Consider the following 20,511-nt stretch of genomic DNA (forward strand, 5'->3'; position numbering starts at 1 on the left):
CTCTGTTGTACAGCCCTCTGCTCTGGGATGCTTGGAGGAGTTCCAGATATGTCAGATACACGAGAGACATATGCCAAAGGATAGACTATGAGTTTGTCATTTGGGGGATTTGGTACACCTGAGGCTGTATTTGTTGTGTAGCAGGTGCAGCGCGATACACTCACAGATCGACACGACACGCTGCTGATTAGCAGACGCACACACATCCATGTGGCAGCTTCTCTCCTGAGGTGCAAGCGAGCATGTTGAAAACCAACGTTCAGTTTTCTGCCAGGGTGTCCTGGAGAGATTCATCATAACACAACATGTTACTGAGCCGGCCATCTGTTACTGTACTCATCTTGTTTACCTCAGCAAGGTTATCCAAACATTATGAGAAGCAGCCGGGCATCGCTTTCTTGTTGAGGATTTAAATGCACTTTCCACAACAAGGAACTTAAGGACACAGCAGCGCACTACTGTAAAAGTCCAAAGTACTTGTAAAGAAAGGCAAATTCCAATATGCATAATCCATTCTGCAGTTCTTCTGCAAGCTCATTCTTCATCTAAATTGGCTTCCTTGCTCCATTTTCACTAGCAATCCAATTCCCTGTAGGTTCAATTTCCGACAGTCTTGTAAATTTAGCGCCTTGCACTAGTTTTTATTCAAATGTATGCACATCCAAACAAGCTCATAAACACATGCCGGATTCCCGAACAGCATCACGCACTGAAGGTCCCTCGATAGATCATGATGTGGCTGAAATGAAACTGGGATTGACCATCAAATACTGACTGAACTGAAGGTTGTTTCTAGGTAGTTTTTACATGATGTGTATATTTGTTGTATTTCCTTGAGGTGGGATTGGATATTCCATTTGTCAACCATCACACAACAGAGATGTGTCTTAAAGAGGCAACATAGACAGGACAGCGTTTGGATTTAATTTACACAGACTTTAATATCTTTATTTACAGATGAATCATTTTTGACATTTATCTGTTGCCGTAGTTTAGATGATGCAATATTTTGCAAATTTTTAAACTCGTTTGGAACGATGCCCATCCAGACAGGTTGTGTAAGGTTGTGTTGCTGCTGAACATTATTATTTTTCTCTGTTTGTTTAGTTTTCTCTTGGTTTTAAAAACAAGAATCCAAATGAATTCCTGTGGGAGGCGACCAAAACCAAATAATTTCCTTTAAAAAAATCTGGGGGAAAGGGACAGGTGGAGGGAGTGGGGGGCTTTGGGTTCATCAGACGTCTGAAGTGGGGAAAACGTGGCATGAAGATGAGTGTCTACACCTCAGTACCTCTTTAGGATCTGGTCTACAGAACAGGGAACAAGCTTCGTCCGACTCTGTCATAAAATCATAATTCGTATTTGCTACTAGGTGCGCTGGAATTACTTCAACACCATTTTTTCTTTTTGAATGTCCAAATGTTATGGAAAAAATATTTTATACTGACATCAAAAACTCATCATCTATTCCAATCCCAGCTGACATTGGTTGAGAGGCGGGTAAACCCTAGAAACAACCATTTACACTCATTCACAAACCATTGTGCCGCAAAAACTCCCTATAATGGCAAAATTCATCTTACTACAAAGTTTAGAGAACCCTATACCAACATAGAGTAGCCCAAAGTGCGTGTTTATTAATGTGTGAGTGATGGTAGCTCTGGTACCAGTTTAAAAGTCTAGGACTCGGCTAATCCCCTGTTTAGAAAGCAAGACCAAAGTGTGTCAAAATCAGGTCCAGGTCCAGAAGAGCCTCCCTGAATGGCTTGACTTTCTCCTACAAAAGGTTCCCACAAATGAAAATAAAATGCACTGCATAGGCAAAGATAAGCTGCTGACAGCCGCTTCTTGGACACAGCCAGAAAAGCCGGGAGACTAACAGGTGTGGGTGGGGTCTTAAGTCTGGCATTTGATTCAAAGGGGGGTGGAAATGTGGTTGGACTTTTGATTGTAGTTCTGAGTGGAATGTTGAATGGACTTAAAGAAACCAGAGATAAGAGCTCACAGAGCGACCGACTGGAGTGTGGGAGTTACAGCAGAGGTGACGAGGAGGGAGGAGGGATGAGGGATGCCACACAGAGGGGAGAGAGAGAGAGAGAGAGAGAGAGGGGCCTTCAGACAGCTGGAATTTGGAGGAGAGAGTGTGTGAAGTGGGGAAGAGAAGAATCAAGAGGAAGATGGAGGGGGGGGGGTGTTGAGATTCAGTTACTGAGCAGGAGCTCTGTTGCTGACCCCACATCCCAGGATTTCGACGACAACGCCACTATTACTGCATTCTAGGGAGAAAGACCAAAAACAAACAGTCAGAGCCATGGTTTGATTCTGCAGCAGGATTCAGCCGTGCAATGCAACACAGGAGTGAAAACAAGTTGATAGATACTTACTCTTTCAAAGCCCATGGAACAGAGTTTGTCTATTTTGCGTGTGTACTCCGCACTAGAGACGGGAGCTCCTGCATAGACGTGAGACCAGAGCCTCGCCGTCTGTTTGAACATCTCCGGGTTCTGCTTGTACTGCGTGAACAAACGTGAAGAACATTAGTGGGGTCGTGGCAAAATACCACAGTCAACACTTTCTACGTTTCTACACAGTTTAGATCAAGTTGGAGAGAATGGCTTTCACCAAGAATGTTCCTCTTTAACCGATAATTTGGATCAATTCATGTTCATAAAAATTTTGGATATTGCATTTTTGCAATATGTTGGCTTGGTAATAAGAAAAATGGTCTTACTAAAGAATGATAATACTCTTCAGCTGTGGCTCTAATCTGCAGTTATACAAAGTTCTAAAACTATACAACGTGTTATATAATATATATATGGGGTGGAAATACTTGCTACTGCTTTGAATATCCCTCAGTATATACGTGGCTGAGAGCAGAAGAGTGGTGCAATTATGGTCCATCTATACAATTGTGTATATGGGGCTCAACAGCAGGTTGCCAATAAAATAATTCTCTGCAAGATTTTAAAGCTGCTCAGCCGGTCAGAGCCAGAAGAACTGGCAGCGCTGCAATAATTTCCGCTTTATGTTTTCATGCTGTGTTTGTATAGTTGGCATGTAATGCAGGTGTAGATTTCCTATCATCATAAAATATTAGTCGTTAGACTACCTACATAAAACGACTGATTTACAGCTTCATATTCAGTTTTAGACTCTACACACTTTATTTCAAAAGCCCATTTAATAATACAGTAATGACTTACTTAGTATTATTTATGTCAAACGTTCAAGCAGCATTTTCCCTGATGATATTCTAAACCACCTGAACAGCATTAAGCTCAGACTACTTTAAAATCCGGACCGATTCTGAAATCAGGTTGCATCACCCACTCGAGTAGTCTTTGCAGATATTCTTCTCTTTAATCTCAAACATGCTTGCACACACTGAGCTTTGAAAATAATGGCACATCACACACTGCAGGTTACTATTCAGATTATCACTCCACAGGCAGCAACACATCACTTCACGTCACCTCTTTAACATGATCTTGTGAGGAAGAAGGGGCAAACAAAACCAACACAATGCAGACTGGCATCGTCCCACAGCTGGCTCCATTTGTAGTAATGATTTGTAGTGTTATAAAACGGAAGCAGAAGATATGACTCTGGTTGAGAACACGGTTGATGCAGAACACGTGCATTTTACTCAGCTATAAAGATCCAATACACAGGTTCCCAAGAATATCAGTACAAGGGATGCAGCAGTCTGGTGATTTTCTCACTGGGTAATAAACTCATGACATCACCGGAGTAACTGATTACATCAAACATTTTACAAGAAAGGAGTGCGTTAGATTTGGCTGCAGGAAGCTTTACTCTTCTGCTGCTCTTGAAGTTGTGTGCCGTGTTGAATTACCCAGACTGTGGTGGTCCACTTCTCATAATCACATTAAGATCTTTAAAATGTTTACGCTGCTGTTTCATTGTAGAGCGTATAGCACTCTGCACCACAGTCACTAACTCAAGCCAGTGGACCTTTAAAACAGCCATAACGTTTTTACCATCTTTTAACACCTAATCCTCGTCAACCTCGTCGATCAACTCTCCTTTAATCCAGTGATGAGACTTTGTTACTCCCTCTTCATAATTGGTTCAGAAATGTCATTCATCCAACTGAAGGGTTTACAACCAGAAAACTAATGAGCATTCCGTTTATACAAGCTACTGCATTAAGGATAATACAATAATATATATGTTATATTCTGTCATGTAATAGTATAATATTACATGCAAAGGTGAAATGATAAATACATGCACACCCACCTGATTGGCTACTACTGCGTCCTGTGGGTCATCTGGTTCTGCAGCTGCCAATAAGGCTTGTAGTGACAAGAGAACTGTCCTCAGAGTCATAGCTGCCGCCCTGAAAGGACATAAAGTACAACACAGTACATGTCACTGTTTAGTGCAACAACAATACAAGAGTGATCTCTGCTCACAGCCTCTGACTTGTGACTTGTGGTTCCCCAAGAGTTCCTGGATTTGTATGAGTAGATCATGAAGATTTCCGATACTCAACAACATTGTTGACTAACTAATTTAGGTAGATTTGATCTGTGTACCTGAATACTTAGGCTCACGTAGGCTTTTTAACTCTGCTGTGTCCCTATTATTTATTAGGATAAGTGGGAGCTTGGTTCAATGCATATTGGAGCTGCATCAATCTCAAGCTGTAATTATTGACAAAAGGCTTGTGTTATGCAGCCGTTACAGGGCACTGAATTAAAAGTAACTTGGATATGACTTATGGATTTTGGTAGGAGATATAGTGTCTGACATGGATAAATACTGTCTATACATGACTAGAATCGTATTTTGTGATGATGCATGGTGGATGAAGAATATAAAGAATGCCCGAACACACTCACCACTGGTCTTTGAGAATGTCCAGACATATTGCGCCTGTGACTGAGCTGATGTTGGGATGCCAGATCTTTGTGATAAACCTCACCTGAGAATTGACATAAGAGCGAGACGGAGAAAACCATTACTAACAGCACATTTCTGAAGTTATCGTACACAATGAAAGTGATTACGATCAGCAACAACAGCAGCAAAGGATCCCTACCTTGGGTGGATTGAATGGATACGTCTCTGGAATTTTAATTTCTAGTTGATATCTACCCCCTGGAAGAAAAGACAGGTATCACCATTGTTTAGGGAATCATGATAAGGCAGTTTGAAGCATACAATAAACAGGGAAGTTGACACTATTCAAGATTACATTACTATGGATTAAAAACATCTTGACATAAACAGTGATGCCCTCAAACACAGACAGGTTGTCAGTACAGCCTTGTGCAAGCATGCATCCAGGTGAGCCGACAGTGGGAATGAGCCTCTCACCTTCATACGGTGTGTCAGGTGGTCCTGCGATTTCCCCTTTGAGTTCTGTGAAGTTCTCATCCACCAGATCCACCTTTATCTGGTTTTTGCTCGTCTGGAGGGGGTGAAAGGGGGGAAACACGTTACACTTCAGCGGACAGGTAGTTAGCTTAGCTATCAGAACTTCGAACATGCCCATGCAGCACAAGTTGACCCCCCCCCACCACACACACACACCCCTCTACCCAACATTAGTCAAAGTCGACCTCAACTTGTTGCACACATCTTAGGACTTTAACACGTCTCGGTTGTGTTGATGGAGGTTGTCCACACCGGGAGGAGGACACAAGTGAAGCTGCACACCTTCAGTGCTACAAGCGAACCACACCAAACTATCTTAGCTACTGGCTAACACAGCTAGCTCGGCGACCATACAAGGAAGGCATGCTGAGCTAGCCACAGACTTAGCAACATCAACTCGAGGCTCGGGTTGGATTTTAACATCTGCCCTAGTGCTTTCGAGCAGCGGCACCTCCACACAGGCTCCGTTAGCCCGCGGTCTGTGTAGCCGTGTTAGCACAGTTAGCTCCAGCTAGCTGCGGCTCGGTGCTTAGCAAGCTGACAGCTGAGCAGCGACGCGTCACTCGCCTTCAGCGCCAAGTCACACGGAGAGAAAAGCAGAAAACCCGAAGCAGTGACTTCTTCTCACCTCTTCGCTCTTGAGGACCTCTTTGAATTCCCGTTTTATCCTCTGAACCGCGATGTTGGCCATGGTTCCCCCGCGTCCCGTGTCTCGGTTGGGGCCTCGCCGCCGTCCGACCTGCAGCTGAAGCGTTAGCTGGCGTCTCAAGCCCACCACTGGGGGGGGGGGACACGACCTGGACAATAACAGCTGTGATGAGGTGAACCGTCTGCGGCGTCGGTCCCGGTGGTCTACGGGAGGTTCCGGTCGGTTCAAGCTGCTCGGCGCGGACCTGTCATCTCAGATGTGTAACAACACGACGGTGGGACTGGAAACATTTTAATACCAAACTGCATGCAGTTTGGATGAGAGCAGGTCATGTGATCTGTATTGCCATCCTGAGCGCCTCCTGCCATTGGCTGCTGGGTTCGTGAGGAATAAGGGACTGGATTATAATAATAATAAAAATAATAATAATAATATTAATGATAATGATAATCGTCATCTTCATTATCATCCTGGTAATATTAATAATGAAATATTTACAACCATGTGATGTCCATAAGGATGTTACAGAAAAACAATATTCTACGTCACTTGTTCACAGTGGTGGGATGTAACTGAGTACATTTACTGTAATTAACTATATTTTTCATTTACCTCTACTTCATTTAAGTAGTTTTATTTTCAATTTTTTTTTTTTTTAAATTTAATTTAATTTAAAAAAAAAATATTTACCTCCTGCGCAGAAGTGAGCTGCGCACCTCCTGCGCAGAAGTGGACTGCGCAGTATTAATTTAATTCAATTTAATTATATTTTAATTTAATCCTTTTATATATATATATATATATATTTTTACAATTTGTTCTCATTGACCACACAAATATGTAATCAAATGATATAAAGATACAGTTTAAAGATGTCTGTAAACATGTGGGAGTAGAAGAACAAAAGGAAACATGGGAGCAGTAAAATTATATAGTTCACTTGTTTTTATACAATGGTACAGCTCATTAGCTCAAGTGGTAACAAATACCTGGACCCAAACATATAGATGCCATCTTTACTCAGGTCAGGACACACAGGAAATCTGAACAGTTCATGCAACAGGCTTCATTTTGAGTTACTGCACAGGAGTACCCCAGGGCAGTCGTCTTAGCCCCCATCTTTTCTCATTTCCATCAATTAATATAACAGTCTTTATATTTTTACATTAAAATCAATATATAAAACAATTAACATGCAAAAGAGGAATAAAATAATCAGATATTTTTGTTATGTTAAAAAAATCTACAAAGTACATCATTGGATTGTAAGCAACTGAGTCTTCTGTCTACCTTTGCACTAGCATTTTTCTAAATTGTCAGGCACATTTTGAATGTATACTTTTTTAATATAATTTGATATGCTACATTATGATAAAATATAGAAGTAATCAATAGAGATAGATAACAAAACAGCTAAAATGGGTTAGAAAGAGGCCACTTCTGAGGCTCAGCACTCCATTAAATATATGACAATGCAAGAGTTTTTGGTATCATCTGCAGCATTCTTTATTATTCTATATATTGCTTATGCATTGTGCAAGCATTGGTGAGTTGGTTTTAAAATCATTATGCAGCCATATTGTCTAATTATTGGAGTTAAATCAGTGTGTCTGTCTTTCATACTAATATGAAATGGAATATATGTTTTAAGACAGATATTGAAACAGATTCATTTGAAAGAAAATATTTTAAGTGAGCAGAAAATCCTCAGAGAGCACATTGCACTTCTGATGACAGTTAAAAAGACTTGAGATATTAATTTTAGTGATACATTCATATGTTTTGCCGCGCAAACTTTAAAAAGCCACAATCATGACATCTTTTAAAATACAAATGGATCCCCAACTTGTGTAGCAATGATGCTTCGTCTCTGAAAAGAGCATTTCATGTACTTTAGGTATTCTTCTACCTCTGTTAAGAAAGGACAGACCTGCATTTTACAGTGAAGAGGCTGAAAAAAAAAAAACACTAGAGGGCATCATTGTACCATGGAATTATACACTGTTTAGTGGGGCCCACATCACTCCTCCCGTTTGAATGAAGTGGACACCATTTTATCTTTCTTTAAATTATTACAATCCACAATACAATCTGAGCTAAACTTATATTATATGATGTAAAATACTATATTAAAGTCACATTTAGTCTGATATATACACAATTCAGTCATCTCTGACTAACTTTTTTACAATATTACAATATTAGAATCATTGACATTGGCATATTTTATCCACCCAGTGAGGGTCAAAAACAAGGTCAATATTTATGTTTTGAATAAGTTTAACATATGGTTGTTACCATCCCAGAGTCTTTTAATATATGGAGCAGGCACAATAACAGATCCTAGGTCTTCTCTGTCAGTGAGTTGCACAGTTTGTACAGAGTCGACCTTTTCTACCGTTTGCACTTAACGACAGGCGGACATGAGAATACAAGAACTCTTTCCCCTCTCCTCCTCCTCCTGTGCATCCTGTCCGTCCTCCTCCGTTCACCCCTCGCTTGGTTTCTCTTGGCGACGATGGCAGAGATGACGAGCGCTGCCAACATCACAGCTGTTGTCAGGAGGCAGCCTCCGAAAACCAACATGGTTTTGTTCTTGAGCATCCATGCACACACAGAGCACCGTTCGTGCAGCTCGCTGAACCTGCAGGTCAGAGCAGTGTCGTCCTCGGGGAAACCGCTGTGTGTGATGATTTCTCTGTAGACGGCGACAGAGGCCTTGGCTTTGGACTGGTGATGGGTCGAAGTGAAAAGGCCGAACTGTGCGACGTGTCGATCTTGCAGTTTCCACATGTAGAAGCCCTGCAAGTTTACCCCATCTAACTGTCGAGCTGCAGAGAAAGACAATCAGTATTAAAATCATTCCTCGACTTTCTCCTCCTTTTCAATGACTAACCTAAATATGTTGTTTTCAATCAGATACACAACGGATAACCTATAAAGACACATAGAGCCATAAAGGGCAAAGTACGAAGTCAACACTGATATGTATTGCTGCTGTACAGTGTTTCTCTGCCTTCCTTTATGTTTTTATGATATTTATTGTTCCTCATTAAGTTTTATAGTATAAAGCAATGTGGCCATAAAATCCCTAATGGCCGTGGAGCTGTATCTATGTCTCAACCTCCTCAATACTGCAGATCTCCATTTTGTTCCCTGCACCAAGGAGGTTATGTTTTTTATGTCTATCCCTTTTTTTGTTAGTTTGAATGGATCACTGAATGGTTTACCATGAAAACTGGTGAAAGGATGTGCATAGGGTCAGAGAATAACATTTGGTTACATTTTGGTGCAGATCCAGATTCGTTTTTTTTCACTTTCTGTACAATTGCAAAATGGAGTGTTATTTTTAAATGTTCCCCATTTTGTCCGAGAATAATTCGCACATTCAGGGAACTGATATCTATGTGGATGTGTACTTTGGTGCAGCTTGACTGAATTTAAAGGAAGCTGTTGGGCTTTGGAGGAGGTATGTGCTCTACTGAGAGCCATTCTCGTTCCTACCGATACATGATTTCACAACACATTTTGGATCAGACAGCAACAACATGATATATTTGAAGACGGGCAGAGATGAAATCCATGTCCCACCTTTCAGAGCCTCTTGCAGGTAACTCCTGAGGTAGTGTTGCCTGAGTTTGTCCTCTAAGGGAGCCTGATCATCGACCCCACTGGCTGTCACAATGATGGGTAGAGCGCCTCCATATCTGTGGCTCACCCAGTTCAGTATACTCCTCAGGCCCCAGGGTACGAGAGCCTGTCCCAGACTGGAGGAAGGCCAGGTGGGATCAGAGAGGGTCAGACAGTCGTGATCAGGGGGTTGTTTCCTCTGCTGAGAACCAGCCTGTGCGTGAGGATATGGAGACACCAACCGGGTGGTAAAATGGTTCAGTGCTATGAAATTCAAAGCCCCTTTCAGCTCCTCCTTCTCCGTGTCAGTAAAACTAGGTAGAGGAGATTCAGGGAGGCCCATCACTCGAACTCTCTCCTCCAGGTATGCCTTCATTTCTTGTGGGTACCCCCCCTTGCTTTGCTTCTCCTCATATCTTGTTCCCAGTAACGGGTCTAAAAAGCGACCGAGTTCAAACAAGAGGAATCTCTGTGCCGCTGCCGTATGAGAGTCAAGGAAGGGGTTGGCCGGCTCAGCCCAGTCCGCATGTAGTGCGAGTGATACCATTCCCCTCTGCTCTCTGTATTGTCCCTTTTCATACAACCTCCACGCTTTTGCATGAGCCAGAAGAAGATTGTGAGCTGCTTGATGCTTTTCTTTCCCATCAGAATAAACATCTACAAGTCTGTTAGGCTCATTGATGGTGATCCAGTATCCTACCCAGGACCCCAGCTGCTCGTAACACAGAGCTGCATATTCCTGAAAAGCTTCTACTGTGCTGTGGTTGAGCCAACCCCCAGAGGCATGGATTGGAAAAGGCAAACCCAGATTTGGGGCTCTGTGTGTGGGGTAGTAGAGGATCGCGACTGCCTCCAGGTTTAGCTTCTTGAGCTCGGTCAGGACACAGCGGTAGTACCTTTCAGATGTAATAACAAAGGGGAAACAAAATTTAGAATTAGGAATTAAAAGACTGACTCGGATAAAGACAGTGGGGCTCATCTTTAAATCCTAATTGGCGCTGGATGTTAGGATGACTGAAACTGTGACAGATCATGTTGAGGTGCATGTATTTATTATTTACCTTAAAGCCTGGGAGTTCACTTCAGAGAGGTCACCATGGGGTAAAATCAGAGACCAGTTTAGGGCGAAACGGTAGTGTGTTGCCCCAGTGGATGCAAACAAGCGAAGGTGACCACGAATCGCCAAATAGTCAGTGCACTGGGCCGGTCTAGTGCGGAGCTTCACCCCTGGGACGGGACGCAGTGATCCGTCTCCCGTCAGGTTCCAGCTGTACAGATGTGGGTCAGTAAACTGTGGTGAGAAAGGGCTGAAGTGGACCTGCCACAACATAAAAGACAAAGTCAAAGTGGTAAGAACCATTATTAAGCATTTTCTTCAGCACCATCCCCCTCTTGTCCTCTCACCTGTAAAGTGGAGTCAGCAATACCCCAGTGAAAGTCACAGGGGAAACTACCCTTGACCTCACTGGAGGTTTCGCCTTTGAGGAAGCCGTTGTCAGCGACTACACGTCGGTAGTACAGAGCAGACGTCTTGGGGGTCCTGGTTGGGTTTGATTGGCTGAAGTCAATGTAGAAAAGGCCTCTTCTGACAGTGTAGCCATAATTCCACTCAAATCCATCCACCAATGACCAGGCGACGTAACCAAACACCTGCACACCATCGAACTTTATCGCTGTAACAGAAAAGACAGTAATAATAGAGACACATTGATTTAACATATTTATGTTATGATTTCATTACATTAATTTGATCTTTCCAGTTCTTTGCTTACCTTGCAGGACCTGGTTGATAAAACTCTTCATCAGATAAATGGACACTGTGTCCTCCCTTCCCACCCCTGCTTCAGAGAACCAGCCTCCCTCAGCCACCAGCACACTAGGGTCCCCATACTCCAGCTTTATCCAGCTCAACATGCGCCTCAGGTCTGGGGACACAGTCTGCCCATATTGGATCAGGGTCCGACCCAGACGGAGGTTGTAAGGCCCGAAGGAGAGAGCGAAAAAGTCGGCAGTTTTCTGCACCCAGAGCTTCTCCTCAGGGGTGAACGTGGGCAGGAGGGCCCCATGCTTGGATCTGAGAGACACCGGATAGTCCCCGTCTCCAAAGATGGGGTTGGAGAACCAGCCGAGCACAGCCTCTATTGACTCCTGGCACAGCTCAACGTTGGCGGCTGTGGCCTGGCCGTTCTGAGGCTCGATCCAGTGGGATCCCAGAACAATGGATACTTTACCCCCTTGAGTTGGGCGAAAGTGGGTGTTGTAGGTGTGCCATGCTTTGGCATGTGCCTGAAAATCAAAGAAGACATATTATGATGCACTGCACAACGATATAAAACAAAATCACCATTATATAATAGTAGATTTTCATTGACAACATTGCATCTAGCAGTAAAAAAACACAGGTGTAGATCAAATAAAAAACTGGTGGCTGAATTATTTATTGCTTCAGTTTCAGGGTATTGGTATTGTTCGTGCTGGATTCTCAAAGATGTTTTGGGGGCATTTTGCATTTATTGACAGGACAGGAATTTAAAAAAAAAAATTTTAAAGTGCGTGCTTGTATCAAATGCATCACAATCTTCAATCTTCTAAATTGAATCAATTAGAAAAAACAAACATTTGGCACAATCCCAGAATCATTCTAGCTCTGCAAATGATTTATTCCTCTTCCTTGAACTGACCTAACTTTCTACCCTCATTCTTTAGATTTCATGCAAACCAACAAGTGGAAACAGAGTCACCCTCGATGGAGTAATTATGAAAACAAATCTATTAGACTCAGAATTGTTTTTTGCTTGTGCTCGACACTCGACTGCACAAACATAAGTGATTATTAATGAAGCACATCTCCACGACTTCCTGTCACATGCTGCTTCTCTCCAGCACAGAAGTGCTGATGTGGTGGACTTTGACACCAATGAATCTTTCCTGTTTACCGATCACAAGCCTGTTGAAATGAAATATGACCAGCTGATCTTTTAAAAGTTGTATTAGAGGTATAAGCTTTGCATCAGTGTATGTTGCAATGCAATAAAACATGTCCTTATTGATTTAACTTGATTGTTTGAACAAAATATGAGAGCAAGGGTCTCGTCTGTGTTTGAATCATTGCTTTATGACCTCAAAATCATTTGGACGATGCAAATATTCAATGTCATAAACTGATAAAAGTTGCACAAGTTCAAAGTTTACACGGCCTGCACTATGAGATAAATCTTCTTATACAGCCCAGCAGCAGAACAGGCTCCAGTCTAACTTACCCTGATCAGGTTGTGGGCTACGATAAGAGAAGCAGAGGGACCCCCTGTCTCTCCAGGGGCGTGCAAACCTGTCCCGTACCCCTGCACAGCCACCAGGTACGGGTTATGCATTGTGAGCCAGTATTTAACACGACCCCCAAATGTGTGGAAACAAAAGGCAGCATACTCCTCGAACAGTCCCACCAGTGTGTCATTCTTCCAGCCTCCATATTGCTCCTGCAGGGCCTGTGGCAGGTCCCAGTGATGCAGGGTGACAATGGGCTCGATTTTCTTCTCCAGTAGCCTCTCTATGAGGTGTCTGTAATGCTCCACAGCAGCCCTGTTGGACTGGCTCCTGGCGTTCCCATCAGGAAACAACCTGGGCCACGAGAGAGAGAAGGAGTATGATCTCACACCCAGCAACTCCAGAGCCTTGACATCTTCTTCCCAGTGAGCGTAGCCATCACTGGCCTCTCCAGGAGCCTCGGTTGCCAAATCACCACTGACAGAGGAGTGGGTGAAATGGTCCCAAATGGAGGCTCCCTTCCCCTCCTGGTCCCAGGCTCCTTCTGTCTGGAAGGCAGACGTCCCTGAGCCCCAGAGGAATCCTGAGGGGAAGGTATCATGAAGGAAAGACTGGGCTTTGATGGGGTCTGGCTTGGGCTGCTGCCAAATTTCCCTGCCCTCCCCAGGAGAACAGGCGACCTTGTTCAGGCAACACGCCGACAGCAGGGTGCACAGCGAGAGCCACTGGAGTGTGTGAGGAGGAGGATGGTTCAGCATCCTGAGGGAGTCCACCTGGTTTCAATGTTCCACTTGAAGGAGATAACTGGCATCAGTCAAAGAAGCTGCTCTGGTCAAAAGCCCTCCCGTGATTGACAGAAGATCCATAATGGGGTTGAAGGAAGGGAGAGGAATGATCACAGCCAGGAGAGAGGGACAAGTGAGGCTCTAAGGTGCTTCAGTATCCATCTGACAACCTGGTCACACTTCCTTATCGCTCCCTCAGCCCCTCCCGACCACATCATGTTCACACATACAGCGCCTGACTTACATCACACACACAAGCTCTTATTACTACACTTCTGGGCGGGATTCAGGTGAATTATTTTTCATTTGTAATTCTAAAAAAAATACCTCAGGCGAGGTATCACTCGATTATATCATCAAATCAAAAAGAATGTTTAAGGAGAGGAATGACGCTTGTGAAGACACACACACACACAGACACGCATTGTAAACATGCTGCTGCTGTAAAGAAGGCTCTTCAGTCAATAATTACCTTGTACTCTGATCTCAGCCCTATAACAGAAATAGTTCACATTTCGGTCTCACAAACACATACAGATTTTTTGTTCTGCTCACATTTCCAATATAAGATACACTCCAGATGTATTAGACACAGTCCCCATATGAAAGTACATTTAAATTCACAAGATCCTTATTTTTTTATGTGGATCTGCACCAAATTGCACACACTGGTAAATATCAGTCTCCCAAATATGTGTGTTTCTTTCCATCCGCAAAGAGATTTAATTGATTCTTTCCTGACTTATAAACACATCCGTCCACCACTCCACCCTGTAGTTTTTGTGTAATCCTGCTGACTAACAGACAGTCAAACGCAGATGAGAACACAACCTCCTTGATGGGGATGACAATATAAACAAGAGCCGCCTGATCAAATAAAATACAGATGTGCACACAGGCTATTGTCTTTGTGCCTTATGGCCTGGAGCAGGGAGGCATGTCCACACGGTTCTTCCAAGATTTGATCAGAACTCGCCAGTTGAGAACAGTCACACCAGCTCATATGACCTTATTCAATTTAGCTCCACTTATGTGAGTAACCGGACCAAGGAAAAAGCAGAGGGACCAGACTTAAAACATTGATGGGAAGTGTGCGTGTGGTTCTGTCTGTACACACTCTGTGATTAAGCCTCCCAGTCACTAGAAAACTGCATCAAAAAGCCCGTGTCCCCGTGCTCGTTCATCAGGGCAGTGTGTACAGCTGTCCAGAGTAAACAGCGTAGTTACCCGGGTTACGCTCTGCGACGAGGCATCAGTAGGATAAATCTGTTGTGTTAGGACATAGTCATTTCCCACCCAGACTGACCTCAGTGTGGTCACTGTGGTTCAGAGGATATGATCCGGATATACTGAGCAGCATTGTGGCTGGATAAGAGTATGTTTGCATCAGTATATATACATTGCTTCATAAAAGACATTGAAGAAAAAGTGCAAAGGAGACAAACCGGTGTTTTGCAGTAAAGTAAGATTGCCCTGTTTGTCAGGTTACTGAGATTTAATTACATTAATTCTTAAAACTTCCTTATCCCTTCGCAGCATGGGAATCGGAGTTAATCGTCTCACTTCCCGCACTTGATGATATAATCTCGTTTAACATATATCTCAGTAAATCCTCTCTCTGAGGGCAGATTTAGGGGAAGTAAATAGAGGATGTACGAGAGAGAAATGTGTGATTGGTCTGAGATTTGCTTTAATTTCTGTGACTGTTCCCCTCAGCGTTGATACGCACTGTAACGGCAGCAGAGAGCGAAGAGCTGAGACGGGCAGAGGCACTTCCTCCGTCTGCAGATAGTCTTTTTACTCAGTTTTCGTTTTCCACCCTTTGAGATTTTGAACCTCTGCAACTGACATTTCTCTGGACTTGAAAGCATGAGCACAGATTTGCAGCTGCTGAAACTATAGCAACTAATTACACTCTCAACAAACTACAAACCTGGCCGGAAAACCCATCTGAACTCAGCACAGGTTAGTGCCCTTTTGGTTTGTCTCTGTATTATTCTTTATTATTAATAATGAAATATAATAATAACAATAGATGAATACATTTTCATTTTACCAGCATATAGTCTCTTACAACGGACATGTCATCTTGTCATATATAGCAGAGTCTAAAAAAGACCACATGCAGACGACAGGGGAGGTTTTTAAATCATAATGGTTCAAACTGTGATTATAGCAATTCGTTTAAATCAGTTTAAAACCACGTGAGCAAGGGGCCATAATAGTAATAAACGCAGTGCTGCTCCCTGTTGGTCATATTTAAAAACAGCAACAATTCTTCCTTTGACAGAACAAACCCATAGTAACAATAACTTTTACACCAAATTACATTACTTACTACGTTTCCATATCACCTAAGTATATACAAAAAAACTCTTTGTCCCGGGTAATAACATAATTCATTATTAGTTTACAGTTAGTGGTTGACATGACATAGAAGCTATTGGAAAGATAGCTATTTGTGAAATATATCAGAAGGAATAAAATCCAAAAAGAAAATTAGGTGTGTCCTGTTTGTCTAGGGTAGCAATACTATTTTGCAATAGTTTGGAGTCAGTGGGTCACATGACATGGAAGCTATTGATAGAAATGTCTGTTTTTTTAAATTATTAATACGAGTATGAAATAGCTGACACACACACAAACCCAATTTAAAAAAAGGTGTATCCCATTTGTCTAGGGGAGCAATGATATCCAAATATATCATTAAATATATATATATATATATGATATAAATATAATAAATATAAGTTGGAGTCAGTTATCAAAAACAATGCTGATCCCTCCAATTCAAACAGGAATTTATTGTTGGTCTCTAAGTGAAAGACCTGTGATCCAGGCTGAATGTCTGTCTGGTAGGGCATGGCTGAATAGACAGGTTATCCAAGGGGATGAATTATTGGTCATTTTGGTTTTAGAGATTTGAATCCCCCTTCATCCACCTTCTGACCATATGAATCTATATAAAATAAAGACCATAGCCTACAAGGGATACTTACATTTGTGATATGTGTTTGACGTGGGGGAAGCATAATACTAAATTTATCTCTGACAGTTTATTCTCAAAGAAAAACACTTCCTGTTATGTCCAAGCAGAAGACGCTGCACATGAGGGAAGAAAAAACAATGACTTTAAATAAAGTCTGTGAGATGAACAACGATAACACCGATTTATCTCCTTTCTGTTGTCCAGGAAAACAATGAGGCCGACGACTGAGGCCCTCTGGGCGGCCCTCATGTTGGCGGGACTCCAGCAGCTCACATCATCACCTGACAGCAGCGTGGACCGCTCGTCCCAGAACCTCTTCTCTGTCCCCAGAGACCTGCCACCGGGGGTTGAGATCTTAGATCTGTCACACAACCACATACGGCAACTTCACCATGGAGACTTTAAAAACACCACTCTCCTGAGGCGCCTGAATGTGTCGTGCAACAGTTTGGAGGGGATAGATCCAGGGACATTCCTCGACACTCCACTCCTGGAGGATCTGGACCTGTCCCACAACAGGCTGAGGAACCTGTCGGGTCAGCAGTACCTGCTGCACACAGGAAATCTACTGTTGTTGAATCTGACCTGGAACTCGTTCGTCACAATGACCCTGGGGGATTCTTTCAGTTCCCTGGCAAAACTGGAGAGATTGGCACTTGCAGCAGAAAACATCAGTGTGGGTGATTTCAAGAGCATCGCTGGAAGAAAAATGCAAACACTGACACTTTGTCTGGGGGATGTGTTGGTTTATGAGGCAGGCAGCCTGAAGGACGTTCACGCTGAAAGGCTTCAGATAGCCTCCACCAGTAGTAAGAGTGTGGACCGTGGCCTGTATTCTGATGCTCTGTCATTCTTTGACGAAGTGGAGTTGACGAATTTGACCGGTGGCTTCGCGGAACTTTCTTTGCAGCTTTTCCAGAGGGTAAAAATCCGCACTTCTCATCTTTATCTCACCAACATATCAATCAAATGGTACGACTTTACTATCCTTGTCAATGTGATTCTGCAATCATCTATCACCCATTTGGAAAGCTCTGATGTGAGCCTGCATCATTTGCCTCAAGAAGACACTAAGGTGACCCAGAAGTCTAGAATGAAATCCTTTTCGAGTAGAAGGATTGTGGTGACAGAGTTCCTTTTCTCACAGGAGGCCGTATACAACTTCTTCATCAATATGCCTGTGGAGAGTTTCACAGTCACAGAGTCTCCACTCATACACATGACCTGCCCAAAGTCACAGAGTCCAATGCTCCAGCTGGATTTCTCCTACTGTGCTTTATCGGACACCATCTTCTCCATGGTGGAGAAACAGGAAACTCTTGAGTGTCAGACTCTCAGTAACGTGAGAAAACTGATTCTGGTCAGCAACAATCTCAAGAGTCTCCAGCTGCTGAGCCAACGCATGCAACACATGAAATCACTGCAGCATCTTGACCTCAGCCTCAACTCCCTCTATTACAAGGGTGTAGATGAGTGCTTGTGGCCACCAAACATCACCAACATGACTCTGTCCTCCAACCGTCTCACCGACTCTGTTTTTAACTGTCTACCAAAAGGAACAGAGACGCTTGACCTCCAGAACAACCAGGTTTCTGTGGTGTCATCATCCATCTTTAAATTGGAAAGCCTGACATCTCTGAATCTGATCGCCAACCGGCTGCGGGACCTGCCTGTGTGCGACGGTTTCCCTAAACTGAACGAGCTTCTGCTGAGATCAAATTCCCTCCACGCCCCATCTGTGAACAGGCTGGAGACCTGCCCCGAGCTGAAAACCCTGGACGTCAGCTACAACCCCTTCACCTGCACCTGCGCTCTGAGGAGTTTCATACAACTTGGCATCGAATCTGAAAGGAAGAACAGTCACGCAGGAATTGAATTATTGAGCTGGCCAGGGGAGTATTACTGCACCTACCCAGAGGACGTGCGAGACACCATCTTGAAGGACATCTGGATTCCAGAGATCACCTGCAATGTTGGCATCCTGGCCGCCACCATCTTGTGCCCAGCAGTGATAGTGATTTTGGTAGTTATGACCCTGTGCCACCGTTTAGACATTCCCTGGTACATAGGGATGATCTGGCAGTGGACCAGAGCCAAACATCGTGCCAGAACAAGACAAGCCCGGCCTGAGGACCTGATTGGTGTCGAGTTTCATGCTTTTGTGTCTTACAGCCAGCACGATACCGACTGGGTGCACGACTCCCTCCTTCCCAACCTTGAAGGTCCTGCAGGAGGCCTCCGAATCTGCCTTCATGAGAAACACTTTGTGCCGGGAAAGACAGTTGTAGAGAACATCATCGGCTGCATGGAGAAAAGCAGGCGCTCCCTGTTTGTGCTCTCGGCTCACTTTGTCAAGAGCGACTGGTGCCACTACGAGCTGTACTTCGCCAGCCACCAGCGCCTTTCCCGTGGATCCGACGGCATCGTGCTGGTTCTGCTAGAGCCTCTGCCTCAATACACGATCCCATCCAAGTACTATCAGCTGAAGGCCATGATGGGCCGGCACACCTACTTGGAGTGGCCACAGGACAGGGCCAAGCACAGGCTGTTCTGGGTGAACCTCAGAGCTGCTCTACAGGCAGACCTGCCAGACGCACGGGTCACAGAGATAGAGGAGTGACTGCACAGAGCAGCCTTATAAGAGGAAAAGGAAGTTGGAAGAGGCAGTAGGAAAGTGGCAGAGGAAGTTTGAAAGAGTGAACATAGGAGTGAAATCTAAGGAGCACAGGGGACACTGATTGTATTGTTTTTTTGTATTCCTTTAACATGAGTCTACTTTCTTGTTCTGCAAGCTGAGACCAAACTGTTGTTTGAAGTTTGTACGATTTAAATAATTTAGTCACATAACATGCTTACTCCTTGAAACTATTCAAATGACATTTAATGTTGACATTTACATAAACAAACAAGTTGATCAGGTTTGTAACAAAAACAATAAACATTACTAGAGAATATCAAAAACGCATGTGATTCTTTTATCAACACTGACATCCAGAAAACATCACAATATGATTAAACCACTTCAAATGTGGTTAAAAGCACATATTGGGGTCAAAAGGAAAACGATGCACATACTGCTTTTGAAAAGATAGATCCACTTTTAAGGCAAGACAACTTTTCAAGTACAATTAAAGATGAAAAAGAGACGAAAGCTAAAAGTGATGTATCCTTCTGTTGAGACAGCAACCGCAGCTGTTAAGGTTGTGAGGTCAGTCCAGCTGCATTCAATCTGTGTCCTGAATATCTGTTACGAACAGATTCAAATGTCACAGTCCAGGTGTCAAGGAAGAAACTGGATGATCATGATTTTTTCATTGATGCAGAAACGGTGAAGCACGCTCAGGAGGTTCTCCCCACAACGCGACACCTGCCTCTCCATGGCCAGACGGAAATCCTCTTTCACTCCTTTGGTGATTCCCCGCGTCACTGTGTGGTGTCTGTTAAAGTGAAAATGATGAAGCTGATGATACTTTACCCCCCTGAGTTGGGCGAAAGTGGGTGTTGTAGGTGTGCCATGCTTTGGCATGTGCCTGAAAATCATAAAAGACATATTATGATGCACTGCACAGTGATCTAAAACAAAATCACCATATATGATAGTAGATTTTCATTGACAACATTGCATCTAGCAGTAAAAAAGCACAGGTGTAGATCAAATAAAAAACTGGTGGCTGAATTATTTATTGCTTCAGTTTCAGGGTCCTGGTGTTGTTCGTGCTGGATTCTCAAAGATGTTTTAGGGGGCATTTTACATTTATTGACAGGACAGGAATTTTAAAAAAAAA

At 43.4% G+C, this 20,511-nt stretch overlaps 3 protein-coding genes across 3 annotated transcripts; 1 reads left to right on the forward strand and 2 right to left on the reverse strand.

Moving 5' to 3' along the window:
- Positions 1-915: 915 nt before the first annotated feature.
- Positions 916-6,374, reverse strand: ube2ka (ubiquitin-conjugating enzyme E2Ka (UBC1 homolog, yeast)). Its single transcript, XM_061079280.1, has 7 exons — positions 6,038-6,374; positions 5,350-5,443; positions 5,072-5,130; positions 4,872-4,954; positions 4,267-4,366; positions 2,385-2,513; positions 916-2,276 (listed from the first exon to the last, which is right to left on the reverse strand). The coding sequence occupies exons 1-7, from the start codon at positions 6,098-6,100 to the stop codon at positions 2,202-2,204; spliced, it is 603 nt and encodes a 200-aa protein (XP_060935263.1). The 5' UTR covers positions 6,101-6,374; the 3' UTR covers positions 916-2,201.
- A 2,078-nt stretch (positions 6,375-8,452) lies between these two features.
- Positions 8,453-13,710, reverse strand: klb (klotho beta). Its single transcript, XM_061079178.1, has 6 exons — positions 12,949-13,710; positions 11,461-11,974; positions 11,093-11,361; positions 10,750-11,006; positions 9,650-10,584; positions 8,453-8,889 (listed from the first exon to the last, which is right to left on the reverse strand). Exons 1-6 carry the CDS (start codon positions 13,708-13,710, stop codon positions 8,453-8,455), a joined length of 3,174 nt encoding a protein of 1,057 aa, XP_060935161.1.
- A 1,785-nt stretch (positions 13,711-15,495) lies between these two features.
- Positions 15,496-19,596, forward strand: LOC133011854 (toll-like receptor 1). Its single transcript, XM_061079771.1, has 2 exons — positions 15,496-15,702; positions 16,931-19,596. The coding sequence occupies exon 2, from the start codon at positions 16,938-16,940 to the stop codon at positions 19,344-19,346; it is 2,409 nt and encodes an 802-aa protein (XP_060935754.1). The 5' UTR covers positions 15,496-15,702; positions 16,931-16,937; the 3' UTR covers positions 19,347-19,596.
- Positions 19,597-20,511: the final 915 nt, after the last annotated feature.

The sequence above is a fragment of the Limanda limanda genome, chromosome 10 (assembly GCF_963576545.1).
Source record: "Limanda limanda chromosome 10, fLimLim1.1, whole genome shotgun sequence".
Classification (NCBI taxonomy): Eukaryota; Metazoa; Chordata; class Actinopteri; order Pleuronectiformes; family Pleuronectidae; genus Limanda; species Limanda limanda.